Below are 26,882 nucleotides of genomic sequence, written 5' to 3' on the forward strand. Positions count from 1 at the left end.
ATTTATGTATTATGTAAAATCTATTTTGAAAGAATTTTTGGAAATGCTAGGAAAGTAAGTTTAAACAAAGTTTCTAAAATTTGTAAAGAAAAGCCATTGCTCTTCCTTGTAAAAATTATGTGGATTTACCACTTGTAATATGTGCAATTTTATCAGAGTCACGTGGCTCAGGTATATTGCAATATAAGGGAAACAATGACTCATTTGTAAAGAATGACAAAGGCTTGCCATATGTAAATACTAAAGATACCATAATAATGTATAAATGTTTTCAAAAGAGAATTCTTAAAATGAACTGCTTTCAGATTCTGGCAAGCAAAGTGCTTCTGCTCCTTGCTCTCAATCACTGCACTGTACAACTTCTAAATGTGCCACTGCTTCCCACAAAGTACAATTTACTCAGCAATCCTTGCCTCCATGAAATTATAACTGTATTTTTATGCTTCATTATAAGAATTGCATTTTATATACAAAGGTCTATAACAACATAAAATAAGAAAATTGGAAACATTATTTTGCTTACTGCTTTATAATTTTTTAAAGCTGAGAGGAAATAACAGGATTTACCCCTAGCTTCACAAAACATTTTCTCTTTACTGTGAAGAAAATGGCATATTTTCTTCCAGCTGTTAGTGGGCCTCGCAGCTGTATTCTGCTGTTCACCTCATACTCTTCCCAAGTGGTTAATTAGTACTAATAATGGTGGCCATAGCAGTATTAAAAACATCTTTTTAGTTCCTTCACAAAAACACAATTAATTTAGAGTTATTAAACAGTCCATGCTGTCCTCCTTCTATGACCAAACGTTCTGGATATCCCACATCCCAGTGAGACCATTAGCAGCTCCCTTAGCTCTGCTTCCCTGACAGCCACCTAACTGTCTTGGGGCAACTGGGAAAACATTTTTCCAGCTGTGGAGATCCAACCTCTAACATTCAGGATTAACATTGATTTTAGGGTCCAAATGTGCAGCCAGTGTTTACACTAAGGGTCAGCTAAATCCTTCTAACTCTATTTGATGAGTTAGGCATCCAGGCTTTTGTCTGTAATCAGTTGGGCTAAACAAGTCTCTAGAAATTTCTCTCTCTCTCTTCCTTTATGAACACCTAGAAAAAAATCAAGAGCTCAGTTCCCTCAAGTGAGATTCAGAAAAGCCCAACATAATTTTAAATATTATGTACATGTTAAATCCTCTACCAATATAGAGACTCCATTTAAAGAAATAACTTAGTAAGACATTCAGTATCTTAGGAATTGTTTGAAAATATACAGAGAGAATGATTTTTCTTGAAGCCTATCATATAAAAATTGGGAATTAAAGGAAAAAAACCAAAACCCATCTTTAACATAAATACATCGTTTTGAATCCCATCATTTTGAATCCCATCTTTAACATAAAGACATAAATAAAATAGCAGTCACACTTCAATAGCACAAGGCAAAAGCAAACAGATCAGAGAATAAAATCTTCTGAGAGCAAAATGATAGATAATGAGCCCAGTTTTCCCTTTGGGGGACCAGTTAAAGAATAAACTATGTATGCCAGGAATTAGTCACATTGCTTGATATGCCCACTGCAAGAAACTCAGCTGTGTGGTGATAAGATTGGTTACAGACACTGAAGAGAGATGATGCCATGTGTATTAGTCAGAATCAAACTGATTAATACTAAAATGAGACGGGTTGTCTGGTTTAGTACAGACAGGTAGGGGATATATGACAGAAACTCCACCAGTGAAATGTTCACCATGTTGACTTCGGCAGGTAAGAGTGGAAGGTATGAGCGAAGCCAGGCCAAAAGGCAATCTAAGATTATTCCCATGACAACAGAGGTTAACAGGTTAACAATCCTTAATTTTGCAGATGAAGTACGATTCTCAGTTTTCCCCCCAAAAAGCAGCATCCACTTGGATAGGGAGTAAGAGCAGACATGTCTTTGCCTTTTTTACAAAATTCTTGAGGTTTACTAGTTACAGCAGGAAGACATCTCTTCAAGAGAATAAGTCCAGATGAAGGAAGGGAACCTCATTCAACTGAGTCCTTCTCTAACCTTCATTTAGATCCCATAAATAGTAGGTGTTGTCTCCTCTTAGCAAAGGCTGAAAGAATAGTAACTACTTCCTTTTTCCTGTTTCTGTTACAAAGAAAGCTGGTTTAGTACAGAGAGAGGCATTCTATGAAATTAATTTGTACCCTGCCTTTTTGAATAAATATTACCTTTCTTATATAATGTGCTCTACTGTATGTTGTATTTAAAATGTGAGGTACATTTTTCTACTTTTCTACTTCTTTTTTCTACTGCAAAATGCAGTTATTCATAATCAAGTTTAAAATTGATGAAAACTTACTAAGAAAACTTTTTATTGATGAAAACTTAGTAAGAAAACTAAGACTGCCAGGTAAAATGCTTGCAGTAGAGTGACTTTAGAGGTCTCTTAATCTCCAATATGATCAGGATATTGTTTGGATTACACATGGAAGTGAATTCCATGATAAAATTTCAGACTTGTTTGAATACCTGCCCTCAAAACAGGATTATGACAGCAATTGCAGATAGCTATGAAGCTGTGATGGCTTTATTTTCTCTAGACTAGAGATTGATGGCTCTAAAAGACCTTGAGTGCAGACCAGGGAACATTTTGTTCCTGTTGAGTGTTTTTGCTGGTTTTTATTCCAGTTGTTTCTGCAGTCTAAACTAAGCCTCTTTAGAATGAAAAGCTTGTACAATTTTTGTAAAGAGACTCAACAGGCAAATCACTTGGGAAGGCCTTGGGACTGCCAGAGAAGAAGGAAGATACCTGGGCAATTAATTCCTTGTGTAAACTCCTGGGCATTTCATTCCTTGTGTGAACTCCTATGATGAGTTTTACCACAGTAAAAAAAAAACACTTGCAGGTACTTTGTCCTTTTCTTTTACCTTCTCAGAGGTAAGCATGGATGTAGTCTTGGCTAAGAGATTATAATCAGAATCTGTTCTGAAGTGAAAGAAAAGAGCAGCTTTGTGCAATACTTGCCAGCAATACACCTATTTAGACCTGATGGTTCCACACATAAAACAAACAAAAAAAAAACCCACTCTGATTCTGGGAATTGTTTTCAGGGAGAAAATTAGTCTTTTTAGAATTACTCCAAAAGACTGCAACCTTGGAAACAGTAGCTAGTGTGTCAAAATAATGCGGATTTTTTGTATCTGAAATATGTTCATAGGGATTGCTGCAGTAGCATCTAAGTATTTCCTGATAATATAATGGCATTTGTATGGCTCCAGATGTTTTTAGTCCCACTTTGAAAGGTGACAAAGAGACACCTTTGTATCAATGACACTTTCTTTTAATACAGAAGCAGTTCTTCCACAATGTCTAATACGACAATTTTTGAAATGCAAATTTTTCCTGTCAAAACAAGACTTGCTGCTTTTTAGCTCCATATGTTCTGCACATGCTGTATGTGTATGCTGGCTGTACTTGAATTTATAAAAGCCATGTTTTCAGTGTTAAGGTCACTCAATTTTTTTTGTTTGATTTCCTCTTCTAAGCTGCAGTGATGTAAGAGTATCAAAGAACCACAGAATGGCTCGGGTTGGAAGGGACCACAGTGGGTCATCTGGTCCAGCCTCCCTGCTCAAGTATATCTTAGAGCACATGGCACAGGATTGAATCCAGAGAGTTCTTGAATCTCCCAGTGAGGGAGATGCTCATTGAGTATTACACATGAGTACAACAAGCACTTCTAATGAATAGCTATGACTGTAGAAGCATGTGTTAACAAGCTAAATAGATGCCCATTTTTACAGTAAGTGTTTGGTAACATGCTGGACATGCGCCCACAAAATTTTGTTCTTGGGCCAATTTTGCAGAACTATTGAAGGTAGCACTTAAATATTAATATTGTTTATAGTGGCAAAAGAGCTTAAAAATAAGTACAAGGCAGGAGAGCTCAAAATGTTTGAAAAGCGTAACCAGGAGCAAATTTGGGAGTAAAACTGTAAGTGGTTGGCAATAAACCCAGGAGATTCTGTGTGACACGAGCTATTCATGTTGTGACACATTGAAATCATCTAAACAGCTAATCAAAAGCAGGCCTGTGGCCATCCTTTGGTGGTGTCCTCTTCGCTCAGAAATTGGGCCCCGGTCTCCTCAGGGCATCATGGGGTCTCCAAGTGTCGCAGAAAGGACTTTGTTCATACAAAGTTTTATTTGCCCAGTTCCTTACTGGTGCCAGACAAAGCTACCTTAGGGAAAGAGTGAGAGAGAGAGTGAGAAATGAGAAAGGGAGAAAGGTCCCTTTTAACAAGATGGCAAATTCTGCAGTCCTTTGGCAGCTGTCCTTGAGACCCAGGCAATGTGTGGTGCACAAGCAGGGAACTAGGGAAAAGTAGTTTCCTGCCTTCTGCTTCTAAGTGCTGTGTTTTCACTTCTGCTGAAGCTGTCAACTTGACAAGATAGCTTCAGCAGAAGTGAAAACACAGCTTCCACATGTGTTTTCAGGTTTGTTTGATGACTTCTAACTCTCCCCTAGGTGGTTTGTTTGGTCCAGTGCCAGTTCTGTTACCTAACTGTGCCAGAAAGTGAGTGAAAGCGGACTCATGAACCCATTATTTAATCGTTGGTATGCTTTTGGCATGGGTTGTTTTCACCAGCCCCTATTCCTTAAAAATTAAGCCCTAAAAGGGTGAAACAGGACTGCCTCAGTACATTCCAATGTTTTAGGGAAGCAGGAGTGCCCAGCTTTGAGAAGAGGGTGGCCACTGGTGCTTGGTGCCGCTCAGGAAGCGGTCAGGGAGACAAGTCTTGTTAAGCAGATGCCTGTGTCAGCTCGCTGGCACTCAGTCTTCCTGTCCTGCCTGAGACTGAGCTTTTGTTTGCAATCCATGTGGTATGCAGTGGGCACACACAAACAAGCAGGTGCCAAAATCCATCCCACACTGCTCTGAACAGCCTGAGGAGACTTTCCAGGAGGTTCATTATCCCACAGACCTTTGATTTGCGTATTGGAGAGAATGGTGGGTCAGCTGGTGCTTCCAAGGCTTTGATCCAGTAGATAGGTGGGAATTATGTGACAAAAACATGTGGTTGAAATTGAGACCTAAATTTTCACAAATTAATCCCATATTTTCCTCCCATTACATATTTCAATAGAAAGTAAAAGTTAAAATGGCCGTGACCATGGAAAGCAACTAGGAGAACAGCCCTGCTCTACAATTCAGAGGAGGAAAGATAATTATGTGGTCCAGGAAATGTTTTAAATACAAAGAACTTTGATGTTTCACATCAGAGCAACAATAAATAGAGAGGACATATTTGCCTTTTCCCTAATATTGATATTTTCCTCCCATCTTCCCTCCTACTTAGAACTGTTTCTGTGGTGGGAGGATCCATTAGGTAATCTACAGATGTTTTACATTCTTAAATGTAAAGTAGAAAATTAATTGTAATACAGATTCATCCCATGGGGATAAAAACTAGCTCTTTAATGTTTCTTGGATGATGGCACCCCTTCAGAACATGCCTGAAAGTTGTGCCTCACCCGTTAATGCACACTCAACTGTAACTTACTGCTTAATAAAACCCAAGGCTTTTATTGCTTAGTAATTCTGGATTTGGCTCCCAGTGTCCCTGTTATAAACACTTAAAAGTGGGGATGCCATATTGAAACACTGGCAGATTCCCATGGGGGTCAGGGCTGCTGGCGCCTCCCTAATGAAGTCACACGCTGCTAAATTTTTTTCCCCTTGACTCAAGAAGAAAACAAAGCAGTTAAACTGCTATATCCATTTTCCAGCAACATTAATCCATTTTAAACCACTCTTAACCATATTAAATCACAGGTTTGTGATAAAATGAACTGCCTAAAGGTTCACCTCGGGCTATTTAGCCCACAAACAAGATGCTGAGTACTGGCAGCAATGGGGGGTTGGCAATTATTGCTCAATTTAGTTGCAATTACTTAGTTTGCTGTTCAGACTAGCTGAGGGTCTACAGCATGGTAGATTCCAGAGTGAAATGCAGTGCCAGGGTTCTGCTGGAGACTGACAGTGACAGTGTTGAAATATTACTTGAGCAACATGTTTTAATTTCTTGGAGGGAAGAGAAACCTTTTCTTTCAGTGGGAAAACTTGGAAAGGGATGAACTCTCTGAACAAGTCTGCCCAGATATAGCTATTCTACTCTGCAGAAAATCGTCCAGGTGTTAATAGAACCTGAATTTTCAGTTTAAGTATGCCTCAGTGCTGATACTAAATAGGAAAGCTGGAAACTTTACCCATGAAATACTGTACAGCTGCAATATGATAGTTGCAATGTAACAATAGCAATTTGAATAGCAAAAAATGTAGCATTCTGGTTTCTAATAGTATTTTAAAGGCAGCTGTGATTACACCATAGTTGTAAGTGGATGGATAGCCAGTTCAAGGGAAGTGTAGTTTTTTTCAGCCCAATTTAGTGAAAACCTTAACTTGCCTAATGTAGGTCTAAATTTTCAGGTAAGTATAAGATTTTATCTATAATTATTATGGGAACTGTTACTAAGCCCTTGGGAAATAGTACATAAAACCAATCACAAATTTTTATTGATCTTGGGAATTCCATTAGCTGAAAGATTCTAGTAGTGTTTGCTATCAGTGGGAAAGTTTATTCATGTAATTCTCAAGCTGTATTCATTATACACACGCCTTCATGTAAGAAAGACTAAGTAAAATTCTTAAAGAAAGCAGTCATCAGTTCAAGATCACATGAACAGAGTAAGCTTCTGCAATTACTGTCTTCAGAGAAAATGGATCAAATATGGACCTGTTAAAATTAAAATACAGTGTGATACAGAGAAAAGGAACTTTTGTCTCTAAACAATAAAACAGTGGCTTTTTTTATTTCCTTTGCTAAAGCCAACAAAGGCCATGGATAAAGATTCAGCAAAACTCAGAGGTATCTGACATTTAACTGCATCTCAAGATTACAGAGTATCGGTAGGGAACTTCCTTGTTTTGCATAAAAATTGATTTAATCACTAGCAGATTCTATTACAAGGCTTTTGTTTTGGAGGAGGTGATAGCAGAAAGGCTTGAGGTAAGAGACATTACACACCAGTCTGCCTTTGTAGTTTCCGTACTTCCTTTTGTCCCTGTCAGAGAGGAGAGGCAGAAAGGGAAGCACAGTGCCTTGGATATCCTACAGTTCCTACTCTCTGATAGTTTATCTGATAGTTTTTTAATCAACCTTAAAAGGCCTCCCATGCAGCCTGAAGATGAAAGGCATGTGGCCTGACTCTCTGAAATACTGCCTCTAGATTTCAGCTATTTATGAGTGGCCTGTTGTTTTTATGGAAGTTTGCTAAGACTTACAAAACAGCATTGTTTTTCACACTAGCAGATTTTACATCAATAATCCTTAGGCAAAGAGAATGATGTTTTTACATACTAGAAAACATTATTTATGTACTTTTTACAGGTAATGGGGAAAGGAACGTCATAGGAAAACAAAAATAGGAATAACACGAGCATTTTTTTTGCCTCTGAGATTGTCCATTTATTCATAAAATCATAGAAGCTTTTTGCTCTGCCTTAAAATCTTTTAATCAGTTGTTTTCATGAGCATATCTTTTAGCTCTGCTTTCTAAAGGAATAAGAAATTATATGCAGTTCCTAGAAAAAAAAGAAAACAATAGAAAGAAAAAGAAAGAGAGAAAGAAAGAGAGAAAAAAGAGAGAAAGAGAGAAAGAAAGAAAGAAAAGAAAGAAAGAAAGAAAGAAAGAAAGAAAGAAAGAAAGAAGAAGAAAGAAGAAAGAAAGAAAGAAAGAAAGAAAGAAGAAGAAAGAAAGAAGAAAGAAAGAAGAAGAAGAAAGAAAGAAAAAGAAAGAGCAAGCTCTTTCACCACACTATATTGTTATGTGGAATCTACTTCCATCTACTATTGATAAGAGCAAAGCATACTAACTGAAGGTTACTTTTAAAAAAGAAATCAATAGATCCTTAAAAAATATGCCATCAGTGTGCAGTTAACACATCTCCTCTGTTTGGCAGTACAATAATCCCTGTAACCTCCTGCAAAAAGAAAATGATGCAGTATTTATTGCCATGTTTGGCTGATCATGTTCATCAAGTACCTCCCTGATTATTGCCATGTTGGAAGAGACGTGTTGAACACCATACTCAGGACATGCAGAACAAAACAGATTAAAGAAGCCTGTAAATATGGTTCCTACTCCAATAAGCTTTTAAACTGGCGTTAAAGAACTTGGTTATCTGCAGCTTAAAAAGGTCAAAAATTACACATGTTCAAATTTCATGTCAGAAAAATTCCTACTATATTTTTAAAATAACTAATCTAACAAGATTAGAATAGTTAAATGCTAGATCAGTGTTAATTATATGCCTTTAATAAGTAGAAAATTAACATGCCACTTACTGCAATTTTCATGAAAAACACTTTCAGACATTTAATTGCTGAATTTTATCATAGAAAAGAGTTTAGACCCATTTATTTCAATTACTTGATTTGCATCTTCCTCCTTTAAATGAGTAATGCATTAGGTTATCATACAGACAGAAGCTGAATAGGATGACTTCAAAACCAATTTTTCCATAGACAAAATTTTCTCCATAACATTAAAAAAGAAAACAAACCCCCCCCCCCCCAGCAAACTAAGAGCATGTTCTGTCTGGGGTATGTACACCCTGTTTATTGCTACATATCTCAAATCCTCAAATGCAGCTGGTGTGAGCCCAGGCATGCTGGAAATGGAAACCCAACCTATGAATGATCACGTAACACCAGAGGAGTAACTTGAGATGCGTTACTGCATTAGTACACAGAGTAGATTTTCCATCCATTCTCTGCATGGGCTTTTTCCTGCTAGCTATGCCCTGCTTTGTTGCAGTTTTACTTACACTGTTTGGGTACAGGGCTTCTTGCAGATGGCTGCCCATCTTCCTGTTGTCCCTATTCTGATTTTTCTCTTTGTTTTATTTTAAGCTCCACTTTCAGCTGCTCCATGATTCAGTCTCTTTTCCATGGGGACGTGTAAGTTCCATTCTAGTTTACTACATTGCAGCTTGTGCAACAGGCTCAATATCATGGCATGTATCTCAAAAAAGGAAGTAGAAAGTAGATCATTTATTAATTCATTTTCTTATATAAGTATAAAAAATTTCACATATGTAATGAACGGCAGGCTGCAATTCTATGTGATAATGCATATCTATTACTGAAAATATTATTACCTGAAAGCACCTATGCTTTCCTTTTCTCCAGAAAGAGAAAAAAAAACCAGTCTAGTCCAGAGTTCTGTTATTCAAAATATATGAATATACAATGACGACTCAGAGGGTTGAATTTTACTTGTATTTGCCCATTGCTTTGTTGGGTAAAGAAGACCAATTCAAAACACAACAGTTCTTTTAAGATTTTCAACAACAAAGACTCTCACAGTTCAGGGAAATAGAACACTGGTGGTATTATTTTCAGCAGTGCTGCCTCTGTGAACTCACCAGCCCAACATCCAGGATTGCATATGGCACAGCCAGTCCAACCAATACTGTCTTGGTCCAGCCAGGAAGCTCAAAATGAGATTTAAAGTATCCCAAACTCAGGTGTGTCCAGGGTCATTCCTCCTCCTCTCTCTGCTTTCTGACTGGTCGAAATTAAAAAGTAGAATAACCAGCATCTAATGTCAAATACCTATTTCTTCTCCCTGATAGATTCTTTACTGACTCTATAGCCAACTTAGATGTTTTCAGGAGGGAATAAGCAGCTGCTGTAAGATTAGTTTGGAAATGGATTAGGTCTGGAGAGACTTCTGGCCACATCTCGCAGTACCAACCACAATGCACAAGCAGGCAGAACAAACCTAAATGGGAAAAGGAAGTAAGCCAGTCCAGGAAAAGGGCAAAGGAAGCTTATCCAGTCCTGGAAGGAATGCACAGTACTTGTGGTAAAGTCCCAGTTTAATCCTAAAGATTTAATCTTTAAATCATTCCTCACTTCTTGTTCATGGACAATATTTGCTAACAGCAAAAATGCACAAACAACCCTATTCTGTGGATGAGCAAAAGTGAGTTCCTGCTGTACTTCTCTGCCATTTTACAAATCCGGGTTTCAGCTAGGTCCTTTTTTGAGGCTCTGAGCAGTGTGGTAACAGTTTATTTTTCACCCCACTGACGTGTACCTATGAACTTTTACTAGCAACAGAAGTGAAATTGCTGCAGAAGCTCTTTCTCCTGGTATTTCCAGCTGCAGTGGTAGTGGTGAAAAATCTCTAGGCTGACTGTTGTAACATGATTTTCAACCACTTCTGTGGACTGTAGGCATAAAGGGAATTCAGATAAGGCTATGAACTTGTATACAGTTATCTGAATCTTACTTGCAAAGTTTTCCAAGTTCATCCATCATCACAATGGATCCCATGGGATGTTAGCTAGTTCTGGGGAACATTAGCTGTTTTCCCAATTTCATAACACTAGGGCTGGTGAGTATTGCTAGATATTGTAAAACACCATTTGCCAGCCTGAAATGTGATGTTTATATAAATATGTCTGGAACATACAGTACCTCTGAGGGACTGAATCAAAAATAACCAAAGGTTTTCACAGAGCACCATAATTCCAGGGTGAAGTGGGCAGTGAATTTTGACATGCTTTCTACCATCTGTGTTTGTCTAAGTATGCTTGCTTGAGAAGAAGCAGCTGGGAGACTTCTGTGAAAAGATGGCTATATTTTAGCATTCTTCTCAGAAGAATAAATCTCAAGTTTCTGTTTCTCCTGACAGGGAGCTGGTATAAGAGCATTCGTAAAATTAACTTTGAAATGCAAGGTGTTGTTTTTCTTTTTCATTGTTTCTGTAGTATGTGTTCCCACCTAGGAAGGTTACTACAGGCCTCTGTTTGCTCTTTTTAGATGTAATGATATATAAAAAGACTGTGTGGGACTTTTGTTTGTTTATTTCTGTTTATTTCAGTGTGAGGGAGGTGAAAAGTTTTTAACAATAGTGAGTTGCAAATGTGTTGTTCATTTATGAAACTGCTGCAGTGTTTCATCTTCTTTGATGTTCTGAGGTTTACTTACCTGATTTGTAGATTTTAATATTTGCTGCAATGTCACTTTTATTAATTAAAAGAAAGCAAAAAAAAAAAAACAAAAAACCCAGCTCTAACAACTTCACCATAGGTGCTGAAAAGGAGAAAGTACATAAGAGAGAGAAAGAAAGAGGAAGGGAAATGGACAGCTCTCAGTTATTTTTCCAAACTTTTCTCACTCTGCTTTTATTCCCATTTGGTCATGGGTACCAAAACCTTAAGTGACTAGATAAGGAAGTATAAACCACTTTTACCTAGAAAATATGCGGTTGTCCTTAAGCCCCTCTCATGAGCTTTGAGTGTAGTGATACCAAACTGAATCTCTTCTGTAGCACCTAAAGAAACCACCAGTGAAGTTGGTGGGCTCTGCTCCCTGATTGTCTTTAACTGAAGCTGGATCAGACCCATAAGCAGCACCGATTCTGTTTGTCCTGCCAGCTAAACTGACATGTCTGTCTGCATGAACTCAAAAATTATATCTTGTGTTTAAAAACGTAACATTTCTGTATTCTGATCAATACTCTAATGTTCCTTGACTGGGAATTTACAGGGAGAAAATCATCCTCAATGACAGGGGCAGACATCAGTCTTAGCTTAAGACAGATCTAAGGTAGTAAGACATTACCTAGAGTTTTCCTTAGCAAACACCCTGGAGTACAGCTTTGACCCGTGCTGACACATTTGCAACAACCATTTTTTCTCAAACTTTGGCTACTTGCAAAGGCTTTCATTTTGAGGTTTTTGCAATGTGTCTTGAACATCTCTAGCTCCAAAACATAAAGAGAGGAATCAGAGGATGAGGACAGGGGTACTATCACAGAGACTTTAATGAAATATATCTTTTCTTTTCCCCAGAGGTGCGGAGAAATCTCATTTGATAGTCCTGACCAGAATGCCAAATGTGTGCGCATGCTAGGTAAGGGTAAGAATCTTTTCCTTTTTTTATTCTAATGTATGTATATGGAAATATGTTTAATTGGGAACTTCTTCCCAAAAGTATGTGATAATGACCATGATCATCCACAGAGGCATTTGCATAGCGCATCCACATATAGTCCTCATGAATATATTCTTTGCAATGAACTTTCAATTATTTAAACAAAGCACATATATTCCAGTAGTGTCCATGTGCATAGATGAAAATATAGCAGTACCAGCACTGTAACTGGAAGCTCTGGTGAGCTGAAGTCCAGAATTCATATTCAAAAGCTGAAACTCTGTACTTATAAAGACAGTATTAATTCCACAAGCATGTATCAAAAGTCTCTAAAGCAGACAGTCAGCTGCATCTGTCAGGGAAATTTCAATCAATGTGATTTTACATATTTGCACTGGCGTAGCTTTGTAAAAATTCATATTAAGTAGAAGGGCCTATTCTTTAAAAACAATGCAGAAATATTCCACTCTGTTTCACTAATATCTATGACCAATTTCATTGTGGTTGTTTGTTTCGCCTACAATGCTAGTACTGAAACATTAATAGCTTGGCTAGTATCACAGTGAAAGGCAGGGAGTAAGTGTCTAAAACCCTAAGAGAGAAAGTTTACTCAAAAAAAAAAAAAAAAATGAAATCACAGAACACTTGCAGGATTAAGCCTTAAATTCTGAAGACCTTTGACCTGCCAGGGAAGAGATAAATACATGCTGTAAATTAGAGCATTGCATCTAATAAAGTGAAGATTGAAATAACCACAATTTTTGAAACTGAAACTGGCAATGTCTAGGAACTTAATTCCCATCTGGGTGCATAGCTGTGCTCTGTAATAACAGATTATGTGTTTGTTGTTTAGATTCATTAAATCCTATTGTCACAAAAGACTATAATTGCTGCAGAGGAAATCTGTCATGCTTGTAGTGCACAGATCCCAACAGATGAACTGGCACAATGGGCCATAATGATCTGTTACATCAATGATCCATGGTTAGAACTCCTTAATGGAACAAGCTGACAAAAAAAGATACACTTGTGATCCTTTATCATGCCAATTATAATCTACAGTGTAAATACAACTGAGTTCCTAATACTCTAGTTCAGAGGAAGTTATAACCATGCAAATGTTATTATGCATTAGGGGGAAGAATGGGGGATGGGAGAGAGGAGAACAAAAAAATCCCTTCTGCATGGGTTGGTTCATAATTTCATTTGGCATTTTTCGAACGAGTGAGTCCAAAAGTGGGAGTTTGACTTCCCTCTTAGTGCAAATAATTCTTTAGGAGAAGTGAGAAGAACAAGATCTTGTTTCCATTACATGTGCTCTTATCTATGTCTTGTAGTATATACATGTACAAGAATGAGAACATATGCTGTGCTGTGTAAGGAAACTGCTAGGAATGTAAAAATGACTCCAAGAGCGCATGCCAAAGCTGTAACTGATTCTCAGAGGTTATGGCTCTTGTATTACTTTGCCTGTATATATTTCGCCTGCTATTGTTATTTTTCAAGGTTGCTAACAAATTAAGGACTATAGTGTCATATATAACATAGAATTTTTCATTTCACCCCAAGGAATTCCAAATAATGTACAGAACTGAAACTATTCCAAGCACAATTTGTATATTCCAGAACTGGCTCTGTAAGACATGTGGAAAGAAGAAACTAACAAGTACAAACACAGCAGAAACTATGGTTTCTCTGAGAGTGACTGCTGGAGACAAGCTCCATTTTGTCTCAATTTATCACAGAAATCTCTGTGGTGCTGGTAGTGCTGTAAAGCCAGAGGCTGTCCATTCTGGACACCTTTCCTTTCATACTGAACTTGTAGGGAAGAGCAGAAATCATAAACTGTGCAGCCAGAAAGGTCTGAGACTTTGTGTTGAACGTGTCATGCAGTGCCCAGTCTCTCATTTTACAAGGGAGTTGAATTTCCAAGAGAATGTGACACAGTTTGTCACTGATCAATGCAAAGATGACATTATTAATGTCTGTGGGTGTAACCAGTGAACAAAGCACAGCGTGCCTTCAGAGAGGGACATCTTTCTTGGCTGCTCTGTCTTTGAAATATGCTGAAACTGTCATGCTGTCATTTAATGTAACAGTGACACAGTGCTGACAGAAATCTAGAGGGCAAGTCCCAGCAACTGCAAGAGGATAATTACCCTAGCAAGAGAAGAAACACAGGAGCCTGGAGTACTGACTGTATTTCTTCAGGGATCTTTGATGCAAGATCAGTCCATATTTGAAGCTGCACATTATTGAGCTGTACTCTAAAATGGCAGTAGCTGGTTTTGTCACAAAATGTCTGTATCTGCTTTATACTTCTGGTTCTGGGCTAGCTTCAAGTTTAGTTTTTTAGAAGTAATGCCAGTCTTGCTACTGAGTCCACATTCCTTGAGATAACATGGATTATGTCTATGAAGTTCTTTTTCTGTAATGGTTGAGGAGGAGGGGTTTGCAGTAAAAATCCTGTCTTCTGCTAGAAAACAGTAAATAATAGATTAAAAAATGCCAAAATGCTTACAATGCCTAGAGTGAAGTTGGATAACTTTCCAAGGCCCTGACTAGATACCACTCAACCTGAATTAAGAGCACAGAATCAGCCTAATGCCTCATCTTTCAGTATCAGAGTGATGGATATTTATAATTCAAGTGTAAAAAATATTAACAAAATTAAATGGTCACTTAGCAGTTTTTCCTGAGGATATAAAAGGTAATAGCCATGTGCTCTGACCAGAATATATTTAGTGTTAGTGTAATTATCTGCGCTAAAGTCATTACAGAAAATTATGTTCTGCCTCTTATTTTTCGTATTGTGCTTGTCTCTTCACACTTTTCTCTGTGTCATGATTTAATCCCAGCTGGCAACTAAGCAACATGCAGCCACTCACTCACTTTGCCCCGCAGTGGGAGCTGAACAGAAAAAAGTAAAACTCGTGGGTTGAGACAGGAACAGTTGAATAATAGAAACAAAATATAATAATAATAGTGGTGGTAATGAAAAAGAGGGAGAGGAATAAAACCCAAGAGAAACAAGTGATGCACAATACAACTGCTCACCACCTGCTGACCAAAGTGATCAGCATCTCCCAGCCAACACCCCCCCACCCCACACACAGAAACACAAGTTTATTTCCTGATCATCATGATGCTGTATGATATGGAGCATCCCTTTGGCAAGTTCGGTGCACCTGCTCACAGTCAGAGTACAGGAAAACAAAAACTCCTTTACCTAGAGTGAGCTCTACTGAACAAAAACTATAGCATCAGTGTGTTATCAACAACATCCTCATAGTAAATTAAAAACACAGCACCGTATCAGTTACAAAGAATAAAATCAACTCCATCCCAGTCAAAACCAGGACAATGTGTTATACCAGTTAAAGCAACACAACTGTGATAACTGTTACATAATAATGTTGGTCAGTGGCCTACCTTAGCCCATTGAAGACCTGAAGTGTTCAGATCCTAAATATATAACAGCTTTCTTGAGCGTGGCATTGGATAATGCTTTGAACTCTGCATATCCATTGTCCTTCAGAAAATGGGAAGATTAGTGCTTCCTCACATAGGAAAAAGAAGAATAAACCTATAAGTACAATGAGAAGCTGAGTTCTAAAGTAATATATGTAATGAAGATATTACACTGTCAATAGAAGTGTGTTATCAGAGGTTTCCCTTGAATCTCCAAGTCTGTCAGGAGTCAATGGCTGATCATCAGCAAGATCTTCCAGGGCAAGGAAGAAAATCTGAACTGTTCTGCTTAAATTGGAACTGTTATCAAGTTAGTGAGGGCACTTGGCCATGAAAAAATTGTCTGATAATGCTGAACAGGGTGTCAAAAAATGTTTGCTTTATGCTGCATTCTGGAAGTTAGAGCCATGGGCTCCCCATGCTCTTTACCTTTAATGATTTTGACTTAAAAATTAGAGCTAGCACAAAAATTGAGATTATAGAAATGTACTCACTATCAGTCAGAGATTCTGTCTGATAGTGAGTACATTTATCAGTTATCAGTCTAGAGATTCATATTATGAAAGGCAGAAGGGAGCTGTCCCTCTCCCTAGAGCACCCACTGCTATTTTCAATGGCACAACCTGAGGTTAATTTTTCCCATATGCAGACAGACATATTCTGGGCTCAGATATGACACAGTATCATATCATGCAGAGATAATTGGGTTAATTTGCTGTGAAAATTGCTGGTTGGATGCCTAAGCTAATTAACTCTGCTGGGAAGGATTGTATACAAGCTTATAAGAGTCCAAAGTTAAGGCAACTTAACCGGTTCTCACTTCCTTAACTAGCTCAGTTAACAAAGTTAACTCAGTAAATTCTACATGGCATACACTGAGTTTTAAGAACCTGTCCTGGAAAAAATAAGTTCCCATAGCTGGCTCTAGGACTAGGAAGCAAAAAGATCTGCCAACTAGAAGAGTAACTTCAATTTTCAATTTATATATATATATATATATATATATATATATATATATATATGCAATTTTGTTTATATAAATAATTACCTGCTTATACAGAATAGATGTGGTTATCCTTATATGCTGTTTAGAAAATAGGTAGTTGTACTCATCACAGCACATACAAAATTAAATTATCCCTTTGGTTTTAATCTGTTCAACATGATTGATGATACTGTAGTAAGGGGGATGGATGATAAGTGCAAATTATTTAGTTTGCTACTCCAGCAAGAAGTCTTTCACCACCAGATTTAGTCTTTACTCCTTAGTGAAATGCTGGGCAGATTTTGAAGCGGTCACATTTCTTGTTGGCCAACTGCTGTCTGCAGAAATCTTTCCAGGGGAAATGTGAATCGCCCTCCTCTAGGAGCTGTTTAGTAAGAATAAAACACAAGCCTTCCAGATGCCCCATGGCAAAAGGCTGAGGTGCTTTCTTTTCATTACTGTAAATTCCATGCTGAGTTTTGTTTCCCATTTGGTGCAGACTTAATCCTTGCAAAAGCAGACAGATGAATCTTGCTTGGAATAAAAGCAGTTTCCTTACAAATAGCTGTTTAAAATTAATCAAAAACAACAACAACAACAAAAAAGCAATTATTAAAAAAAAAACCTGAGGTAGTGCCTTTTTATTTTAATTCTTCAGACTACTAGTCCATAACTTTGTTGCTTTGAGGCAACAAAATTTTTCATATTCCAGCACAGAGAGGCGTCATCTCCCTCATCTCCCCAAAATATTTTTGGATTTTTTTCATACTTCCACCATTTATTGCCTATGAAGAGTTACGGGTAAACGAATCGGCATTTAGCCATGAAATTAGTTTTGTGGATCCAGCTTCAGTCTTGGTGGCTCTTTGCCCACAGCAGGAAACCACCACACATTTGAACAGAGTTGGCAACCACAGCTTGAGAGAGAGAGACATTACTGGAATAACAACTGTGTTGAAAGCCAGGAGAGAGGGGTACTGGCAAGGCTCTGGCTGCCTGGTCCCTGCCTTATATAACCACTGAAGGCACCTTCACTTGTGGCAGGAAAAAAAAATCTATTATGACTTTGCAAAACTTGATCAGGTAAATTACCAAATAACTTAATGGGTAAAAAACACTGAAGAGTAATTAAATGTGTCAACTTGCCCTGCAGCAAAGGGAGAAAAAGAAATGAGGCATGTAGTCAAATGGCTCTGCCCTGACGAAGAACCTGTGAGCCATTCCTGGAGCCCTCGCTGACATCATTTGAAATGTGACCCTATATCTCTTGCACATGCAAAACTTCTGCTGCAACTGATAGTCATGCATGAGCAATGGTGTTCTAAATAGCCAAATATATGGACTATTTATATCCCAGTCACTCGAAGACTTACACCTGCACTTGACCTTATGCAGACTTCAGACTTGGTATTCTGTCTGTGCAAATGAGATGCAAATAAACACATGAATCAATTTTTTGTGAAATTAAGCAATGTATATATATTGGGAAAAGGCCTGCAGTCTACAGTGACTAGGAAGAAATCCATGCTTGTTGCTACACTGCCCATCAGGATCACTCAGAAATTCATAGCTGTCGGAAGGGAGAGGCTTAGGATGTCTGCTGCAAAAAGATAGGCTTCTATTCCATGAGCAGCTCGCAACACAGGATGAAGAGAAGCAGGTTTTTTCCATTTATAAAGCAATGGTATGAATGCATACAGAAAGATAAACATGTCTCCTTTTGATATCCTGTTAATGTAGATAAATTCAAATTTTAACATATAAGTCTACGCTTCAGATTTTTCCCTTATATTTTATATTCCAACTGCCACTCTCTACCAACAATTTATTCTGATGAGAATATTTATTATTATGAGAACAGGATTGTATAGACAGAACCTAAGGAACTGTAGTTCTTCTACCCAACTGAGTAGAGATTTTCAAATAACTTCTAACACTTTTCCCTTTTTTCCTCTAAAATAGCATTCCAGTATATTAATACAATTTAAAAATAAGACTTAACTCTTGATACTGCAACTGTGCTTGTAAATGAATTTTAAAAAGTGGGTTCTCTGTGTCCTTACCACCACTGAAACAGAGGCTTATTGCTCCTTCATGTCAACTCCTCCCGAGCTGACTGTGTCTTCCTGGAAATGCATTTTCCAAATCTCACCTGTTTTCTCCGAGAACTCTAATAGTAGCAGAGAGCAGACTAGACTTGTTGGCCATAGTAGCAGAGAGCAGACTAGACTTGGGCTATCACCAAGTGGTGATGTGGAAGGCTGAGATGCCAGGCTGCCACTCCAATGGGAGTGTTGCTTGGAGACAGAGTGGCAAACCAGGAGGCATGAGGCCACAACAGCAACTCCTTTGTCAAGCACTCTTTGGTGTACACACACCATCATGTGCCACTTTGTCACCATGTTACAGTCTCAGGTTAAACAAGTGGGAACGCTTTGTCTTTACTATGATAAGATTTTTGCCTAAAACCACAAAGAATGTAAATATCAAATCCAACTTTTACTTTCATGACCATTTGATGACTTTGGGTAAGAATCCATAAAAAAAAAAAGATTAAAAAATTAACATTTCTGATGCCCTAAGAATATTTTAAAGAGCAGCTCTCTAATAACATCTTATTATTCAAGTAATTTTGATCTAATTACTATTTTAGGTAATTATATAGGCTGGTAGTTGAGTGACAGTGACCACCTGTTTATCCTGTTCTGTCCTGTAAATCAGGTCAGACTGAAACTACTTCTCTTGCAGTATTCTACCTTTTAGAAGGGTGCTGAAGGAGACAAAAACTAGCCTTGTCCTTTTAAGCATGTCCATAGAACACTTTTCTAAATTTAATTTTGGGTTCTTGGTTTTCTATTGCATAAACATTAACTTGAATCATATCTAGTTCTATCCTGAGTCTGAACAGGATAGAGATGGTAGTACAGGATGGTACAGGAAAGAGATGGCAGTATCAGGGCACTTGTAGAGAATGCAGAAATGAGGATTTGGCAGCATCTATATAATGTAAGCACAGCGTGGCTTTCTGGAGAAGAGAGTGTTACTGTGTTGCCCACGTCTGCAAAAGCTATTCATTTGGACCGGGAGATCCAGCTGAGATTCAAAACCTCAAGAGATTATTAAAAAAACCCTCCAGTCCCACAACTAGAGACACCCCAAACCCCTGACTCTTCAGCTTGTCTTTCTATCAAAAAGGTTTTTTGACTTGCCTGAGAATTTCAGAAAAAGCTACAGGTTTCCAAGTCCTATCCAGAAGTTGCACTCAAAGCATGTCTACAAATACCTGCAAATTCTGCCAAATGTCTCCCTTTCTGTCCAAAGCATGTTGCAAACAGAAGAGTTGCCTTCTGCTGCCCATTTATGTAATAATCTAGTGAGAGGTTAACCTTTTAATTCTGAACTTTCATCATCCTTAGATAGTTAAAACTCACAGCACTCACTTTTTTCTTACCTACCAAAATAAAGGCAACAGAGGTTGGGATTAAGTGCACTCTGTTCCCTCTATTGACCCTGCACACAGACAAATGCTGGCTATGGCTCCAGGAGGATAAGAAATAGCCCCCTGCATCTGGGGGAGCACACACATGTAAGACAAGGAGAATCCTGAATTTTGTTTCACAGACATTTCCTTTTTCTTTTCTTTTTTTTTTTAACTAAGCACTTCTTAGAAAAGCAGAGGAACAGTGACTTGATTGATTTACTTAAGATGATCTCATATGTTGTTTCATGGTATTTGTCACATGAGTTATTGCTGATCCCCTTTTGGAAAATAGATTTCAAGTGCCTATTCACTCTGCTTCCTCACAGTTTGATTTTTCCTCATGTCTAACCTCGTGCCCAAACATGGACTGCATCCACGTAGTTTCCCATCTTCTTTGTCCAAAGTGTTATGAGTGGGTTGTGTTCACCCAAAGTACTTGCTGTACAGAAAATTGCTGTGATTAACCACACTGCTATAATCGTGTTCTCTCAAAAGATGGGGAAGGGGAAAAGGATCTCCAAATTGGGGACCAAACTGAAGAAGAAAACACTTATTCATAGTTTTACATCAGCCATCCCTTCATGGTAGCATACATGTAATGAAATCTACAGAGCTAAACTTTTCAAAATTAGATTTAAAAGGTTCAGATTTATAATTTGTGGTTTGAGCTTATCTCCAGCAGTTAATCTTTGCTTCTTTAATTATTACTTGGTGATACCTTGGAATTTCACAGACTCTGCAATGTCCTCCAGATTATTGTGTAGCTACCCTTAGTAAAAGTGATTTATGCCTGAGAAAGCCATGGAATTCCTGTGCTTTCAAGCACTCAGTTCCTGACTGTACATGCTCATAAATTTCTCAGGTTAAGAAGGCATTTTCCTGTATTCTTCTCTGCTCTGTATTATGAGGATGTCTCAAGTTCTGGAGTGAAACATTTTTGCTGTTCTGAAATGTTGTTAATAATTTTCTCATTGTTATGGAGAGCTGGAAGTGTAATATTTGTAGGAATTTTTTCACCTCTAGTATAAAAAATAAAGCGACCAAATAAAACCCTGATGTTCTTTTGCCTGGTTATCTGGGTAACTAGTTTTCCTTGATGGTGGTAGCTTCCTTTTCCTTTTTAAATTTTTATAAGGTTAAAATATAATTTCTAATTATAATCTGTTGTCTTCTTGTACATCTCATACTTCTTAAAGCATTAAGTTGTTTTCTCAGATTGTCTGTTGATCATCAAACTACTTAAGCATGTATTTACATACTCTCACTGGAGCCAAAAAATGAGTAGATTGAAATAAGTTTGCATGCCAGGGTCAGTCACTGTGCATGCTCAAGCATTGAACTGATCCAAACACTTGAGGCTCTGGGCTTATGAAACCATGGAGTGTGACTGTGAATATTGGTAGTAAATGATGGAAATTCTGTTTAGCAACAAGAAATGGAATTTCTGAATCACAACTGGCTATGCCAAGAAATTAATGTATTTCTTACAGAAAAGTTCAGAGAGTTCTCCTACTGGAATTCCCTCACAGGGCATTCTTCTCACTCTGCAGAGGAAATAGTGCTGAAGACAGCTGGGATGCAATTAATCTAGCAGAATGTCTGTAAACATCCATAAAAAACTTTAAAGTCTACAGCCATCATCTAAGCATCCCTTTTGTAGTGGAAAAGAACAGGAAAGAGGTGCTTTCTTCAGACTTAGATGTCTAAAGCTGGTCTGAGGAATCCTGCTCTCCCCACTGACTCCTCAAGAAAGTGGAGTGTGGATGAGAGCAACTGGAGGAGAATAATCTTACTACTGGAGTACAGATATTGTTTTTCATAGTGTTCAAAGCTCTCAGGTTTAAGGTGGAGGGAATAATAAATAAATAGGCTAACCAACCTCATCTGCAAGATAATTATTTTTTTTTTAAACATAAAATCAAGTCTCAAGTTTTCAGGATATTTGTAGAAGAGTATTTGTGGGAAATTGTTTTTATTAACTGAATTCTTTTCCTCATTGCTTTTGGGATGTCTTCATTTCTCTCTCTCTCCCTTTGACATAGCTGCAGGACCTTTTCTGACATCTGAATAGCTCCTGAATTTTAGTTGAATAAAGTAAATTGAAAACATGACAAAGGATTTTTCAAATGCTTAAAGGATCCAGCATGCTGTCCCATGGGAAGAAAATTTAACTGTATGGTGAAATCTTTAGACATGAAGACTAAATTCTGCCATTAATGTGTCAAATATGGTTCTGATTTTCATAACATTGTGAATATCAACTCACAGTAAATTTTTTATGGAGAGTACTCTATAGCTTATTTTTGTTAAGAAAGTGTACCCATTAGTGTTTTAGATCATCTCAGGAGTATGTTCTTGAAATCCTATCCCAACATGCTGCAAATTCTGCTTTGCCTTATGAAGCAGTTCGGGAATAGACAAACTGGAAAACTTTCACATGTAATAGAGCAAGCCCTGTGCTCTGGGAGCACTTCTAGTGCATTCTAGCTGCTCCTAGACATCTAATCCATGGATATAGATTAGAAGTAGTCCAAACAAAATCCTCCAAAGCATACACAGTGCAGACCAGGGGGCCTCCGCTGTGGCTCTTTAACTCAGCCAATTTGCTTTTCTTGTGCTTCCGCTTCTCTCAACCTTGCCAGAGCCAACACCAATTGGGACTTCAACCCAACAGTTGCTCTAACATGCAGACTTCAGTAGCCACATATGACCTTCAGGACCATTCAGCTCAGTTAAAATTCAGCTGAGGGTGTTTAGGATGTATACAATTCATAACTTGTGACGGGTTGTAAGCGTGTGTTTGTTGTTTGCTTGCTTCAAGTACACAAGCCATCAATTAGTGCACACAACCTACAACTTTGTCAGATATTTGTCTTATACACTCATATGAGGACAGGTTTATGGGGAATGGCAAATGTGATTTAGTCCAATGAGAAATTTGTCCTTTTTGAAACATACGCTAAAATGATTTTTAAGTCTAGATCAGGATTTCACACTGAGCTTATAGATCAATACAGAGCAAATTTAATTTAACACTTAATTCAAAGGAATTATTCATATTGCAAGGCATTTTTTATTGACATACAATGATGAGATCTTCACATTTCATTCATGCATACATAGGACAAATGATAATTGAGATATCTTTTCGTTTTCTAACAGAGATTGCTAATGAAAGGACTCAGAAATACTGGGATCATACACTTTATTAGTAGACTTGGAAGAAAGCAAGGATTAGTGGACCAGAATTGATTTCTCCATTTGAAAATAGTGCCGTAAACTGACAGCAGAATGGTATAACATGTTCATATTGAGAAGCATATTATCCTGCTGACAGAAGAAGGGACAGTTACTTTCAGTGTCTTTTCAGTTAGATAACCATATGTATATACACATTTGTCCTCTTACATCTTTTGTTATTAAATAATGTATGAAGATCCTCTTAAAAAGAAGCCTGTGCATTTCCATCCCATGAGCTATATTTCAGATTTCAACAAAAGTAGGAAAACAAATTTATAGTTAAGATACATGACTTAAGTCCCAGAATGCTCTGGAACCTTGATGGTTGAGATAGGAATTTGTCAAGAGAAGGGTCATTGTCTAAAAAAGAGACAGAAATTTTACTTTCCTCAGCTCTAACTGCCCTATGAAGATTTTCTAACAAACTTAATTTCTTTAACTATTGGTATCCAAAGTTTTTACATTTACAGACCTGGGGCAGTATCTGCAATACAGAAAACATCACTGTTAAACTGGTATTATTTGGCTTTGCTTTGTAACCCTCAAATAGAATTGCCAAAACACTCAGCCACTCTGTAAATATTGAATTAAAATCACTATGGAACTTCTCCTATGGAAAGAGTTGTGAAGATGTGAATGTAAGTTAAGGGGTAGCATAAATTATTCGGGTCCCCAGCTAGCAGCTACATGATGTAACAACAATGGCAGTCACTGACAGAGTTCTGCTGGAAAGGGAAGATGAATGGGAGATGCCTCATTGTAATTTCTTGTTATCAGCAGGGAATGTAACAACAGACATTAATCCACTGGTTTATCACAGCTAATAAATAATATGTCCAGGGAGCTACCACATTAAAGGCACAAGTGCAATTGCTGCCATTGTACATTTGTCCTAGAGGGCTCTTGAGGCAAGTGCATGTCATAATACTTAAGAAACCAGAAAAATCCAAATTTGCATTACTTTAATTATTGCCATATTTCACTTTTCTTTAAAAAAAAGGAATGGGATAAATCGTGATGTCAAATCTCATTTATTTTCTGCTGTTTGAGAACAAGACTCAAGGCTTTTGAAATCTGTGTATTATTTGTTTCACGGGGGAAAATGACATTATAATAGCCCTAAGAACAGTTTACAGAGAAAATGCTGCTGGTTTTGGATATTTTTATTTTAATCCAAACCAGTTTTTCTGTGCCATGAAGGAATCTGTGTTTTGTTTAGGCAGAACCATCTTAGATACCACAGTTGCTTCAAATTGTGCAGCTCTTTGAGACAAAACAAAGTCTCTTGATAATTGATGACTGAATAAACAAAGAGGAAACTGGAGGCAGATGTTTGCTGGAAAGCTTTCTGAAATCCTAGAATGGGACGGGGGAGAGTCTGATTTTGATTTTAATCAGAAGCACCACAATTCTCTCTTCACCCTGAACATTTCCTACTTGGCATTTTTCGTTCCTAACCTTTGTTGGGGGAGGGTGCTGCTGATGTTTAATTTTAAGTGACTTTCCAGTAGTAGATCTAGAAAGGTTTTAGGCTGGCAGCTGTGCAGCCTCAAGCCCTCCCTCTGCAAAACAGCATAAATCCCTCTAACACTGTCCTGCCAGAAATCATCCTCCTTGAAATGGAAAGATCATCTGCAGGAATTACTAAGCTACTAGCACCTTCATCCATCTGGTTTTTGTATTCTCACTGAAGCTGCCTCGAGAGTAACAAGATGTGATGCAGGATCTCATATTATGGACATATTTAACTCCCTTGGTGGGAGCTGCACCAGAAGTTCAGGTTCACACAGGCAGAGCCCATCATTCAGTTCCTGTCCTTATTTTTGCTGTCACTGTGCCCGCTTCTTTTCCACTAAAAAACTTGACTGCTTTTGACAGCAAGTGTACACCTAAGCTGGCTGGAAGAAGAATTACTTCAGAAATGTCTGAAAAAAATCATATTCCTGAAATTAGATCCTATAATTACATTTCAGATGAAAACTTGTGACCCAAATCCAATAGCTTTTAGTGAAATCCTTTGGCTGGTAACAAGCCTTAGATTCAGAAAAGCTGATGTGGCGTTTAAAAGGCAGGGTTGTTAAAGGTCTGTGTGCTTCAGTCTTTTATGTGGGAGGCACATCACTGTGAGTCTCACTGAGTTACTCCAGCATATGACTGGAGTCCCTGGTGACAGCTCACAGCAGGTTCAGCTTGCCTGAGTAACCACAGTCACAGAAGAAAATGGGATAAAGAGACAGACATGCTAAAGGTTCACCTGAGGAATTCCCAGAGCATCTGTGAATCCAGCATTTACAGATGAAAACTGAAATTTCATTTTTGGAAGAAAATGAACATTAAATCACTCTGACAAATAGGAAAAAATTCCCTGTGGAATTCAGGAATTTTTTGATCAAAATAATTTGTATCCAACATTTCGGTTTCTACCATGTTTCCTAATTAGGCTTGTTCACTTAGAGCTAACAAGTGAGATCTGCAGTGAGCCAGCTTTGTTGTAGTAAACTTATCTGACAAAAAGGAAGATGAGTTGGATAACACAGTGACATGGGTGATGTAAGGGGCGGGATGGAAGAGCTGTAGTGCCTGTGTCAGCTGTAGATTGGAGCTGTTGTGCAGTTTGTGAGTGTCCTGCTCATGGAGGAGCTGTCTGCTTGAAAAGATATAAAATTCTGCTCCTAATGCCCTTTGCTTACTGATCCTGTGGCATCTCTTTTGTAAGAGCAGTTGTTATGGTACTGTAAAACAGGACTTCTTCAGTTTTAAAATAAATAAGTCAGGAGTTTTATCCTCTTTAATTGTTGGTGCAATGTGCAGCAACACATTGCTCTAAATTGGATTTAATTTGGCAAGGGATGAGAATGAAGGAGGGTTTTAGTCATCTTCCCTCTGTTTCAAGTTGGCCAGTGCAACACCTGCTCCCACGTTCCAGGCTGTTTTCTCCCATGAGTGCTGGTGCACAAACACTTGCCAGTTACCCTTTGACTATCACAAAAACAAACAAACAAAGAAGCTGTTTTCAATCAAGTTTCTGAAGCCAGACCACCAGAATGAATGCATCTTTCTTGGTAGAACAGATCTTTGTCTATATTTTCCTTGTCATTATAAACCTACCCTAAAGTGCTGGCTGGTGTGTAATGCAAGACTTTGTGGCAAGTTATTTTTAATTTTTCTGAGGCAAAACATCACAGCAATTTGAGTCTGAGTCTGCCTCAGAAGTGCAAATGTTGATTCAAATGGGGAGCTCAAATATGTATCCACGAAATAAAGCAGCAACACCGGAACAGGAAAACTGCAGGTTCAGTCTTTTAAAGTTATTAAGTATTGAAACAGTCCCTCCTGTCCCAGAGGGACTTTGAGAGGATTTGTATATAGCTTATCAGCCAGTTAGAAAAAGAATATGAACAACCTCATTGCAAGCAGTCGCTGTTCACTTGAGGACTCTCAGTCATTTCATTTGGCTCACAAGCACCTGACCACTTTTTTAACCCTAAAGAGCTACTGTAAAGCTACCTTAACATTAAAAAAAATCTTAAATAAAAAAGGTTGACTTTCAAAGCCAAAATTAAAGTTTAAAACTACAGCTTAATCTGCTCCAGTTAAAATCACACACTACTGAAGAAGCACTCCTAAACTGTAGTCTCTGGACTAGATGTCCCCCACAGAAATCACGCAATAAAATCCAAGAAAACCATAAAGTTCAGACAAG

General features: G+C 37.9%; 1 protein-coding gene across 5 annotated transcripts in view; it reads left to right on the forward strand.

Annotated features, from left to right (window-relative positions):
* PDE7B (phosphodiesterase 7B) overlaps window positions 1-26,882 on the forward strand; it is a 309,161-nt gene that overhangs the window by 177,790 nt on the left and 104,489 nt on the right. For 3 of the 5 annotated variants that reach the window (XM_050972230.1, XM_018916984.3, XM_018916985.3), the window contains one exon: window positions 11,921-11,987. In XM_050972230.1, the coding sequence (XP_050828187.1) occupies window positions 11,975-11,987 (13 nt within the window). In that variant the 5' untranslated portion in view covers window positions 11,921-11,974. The remainder of the gene's footprint in view (window positions 1-11,920; window positions 11,988-26,882) is intronic. The other 2 variants (XM_050972231.1, XM_018916987.3) reach the window with 1 other exon arrangement.

This window comes from Serinus canaria, chromosome 3 (assembly GCF_022539315.1).
Source record: "Serinus canaria isolate serCan28SL12 chromosome 3, serCan2020, whole genome shotgun sequence".
Taxonomy (NCBI): domain Eukaryota; kingdom Metazoa; phylum Chordata; class Aves; order Passeriformes; family Fringillidae; genus Serinus; species Serinus canaria.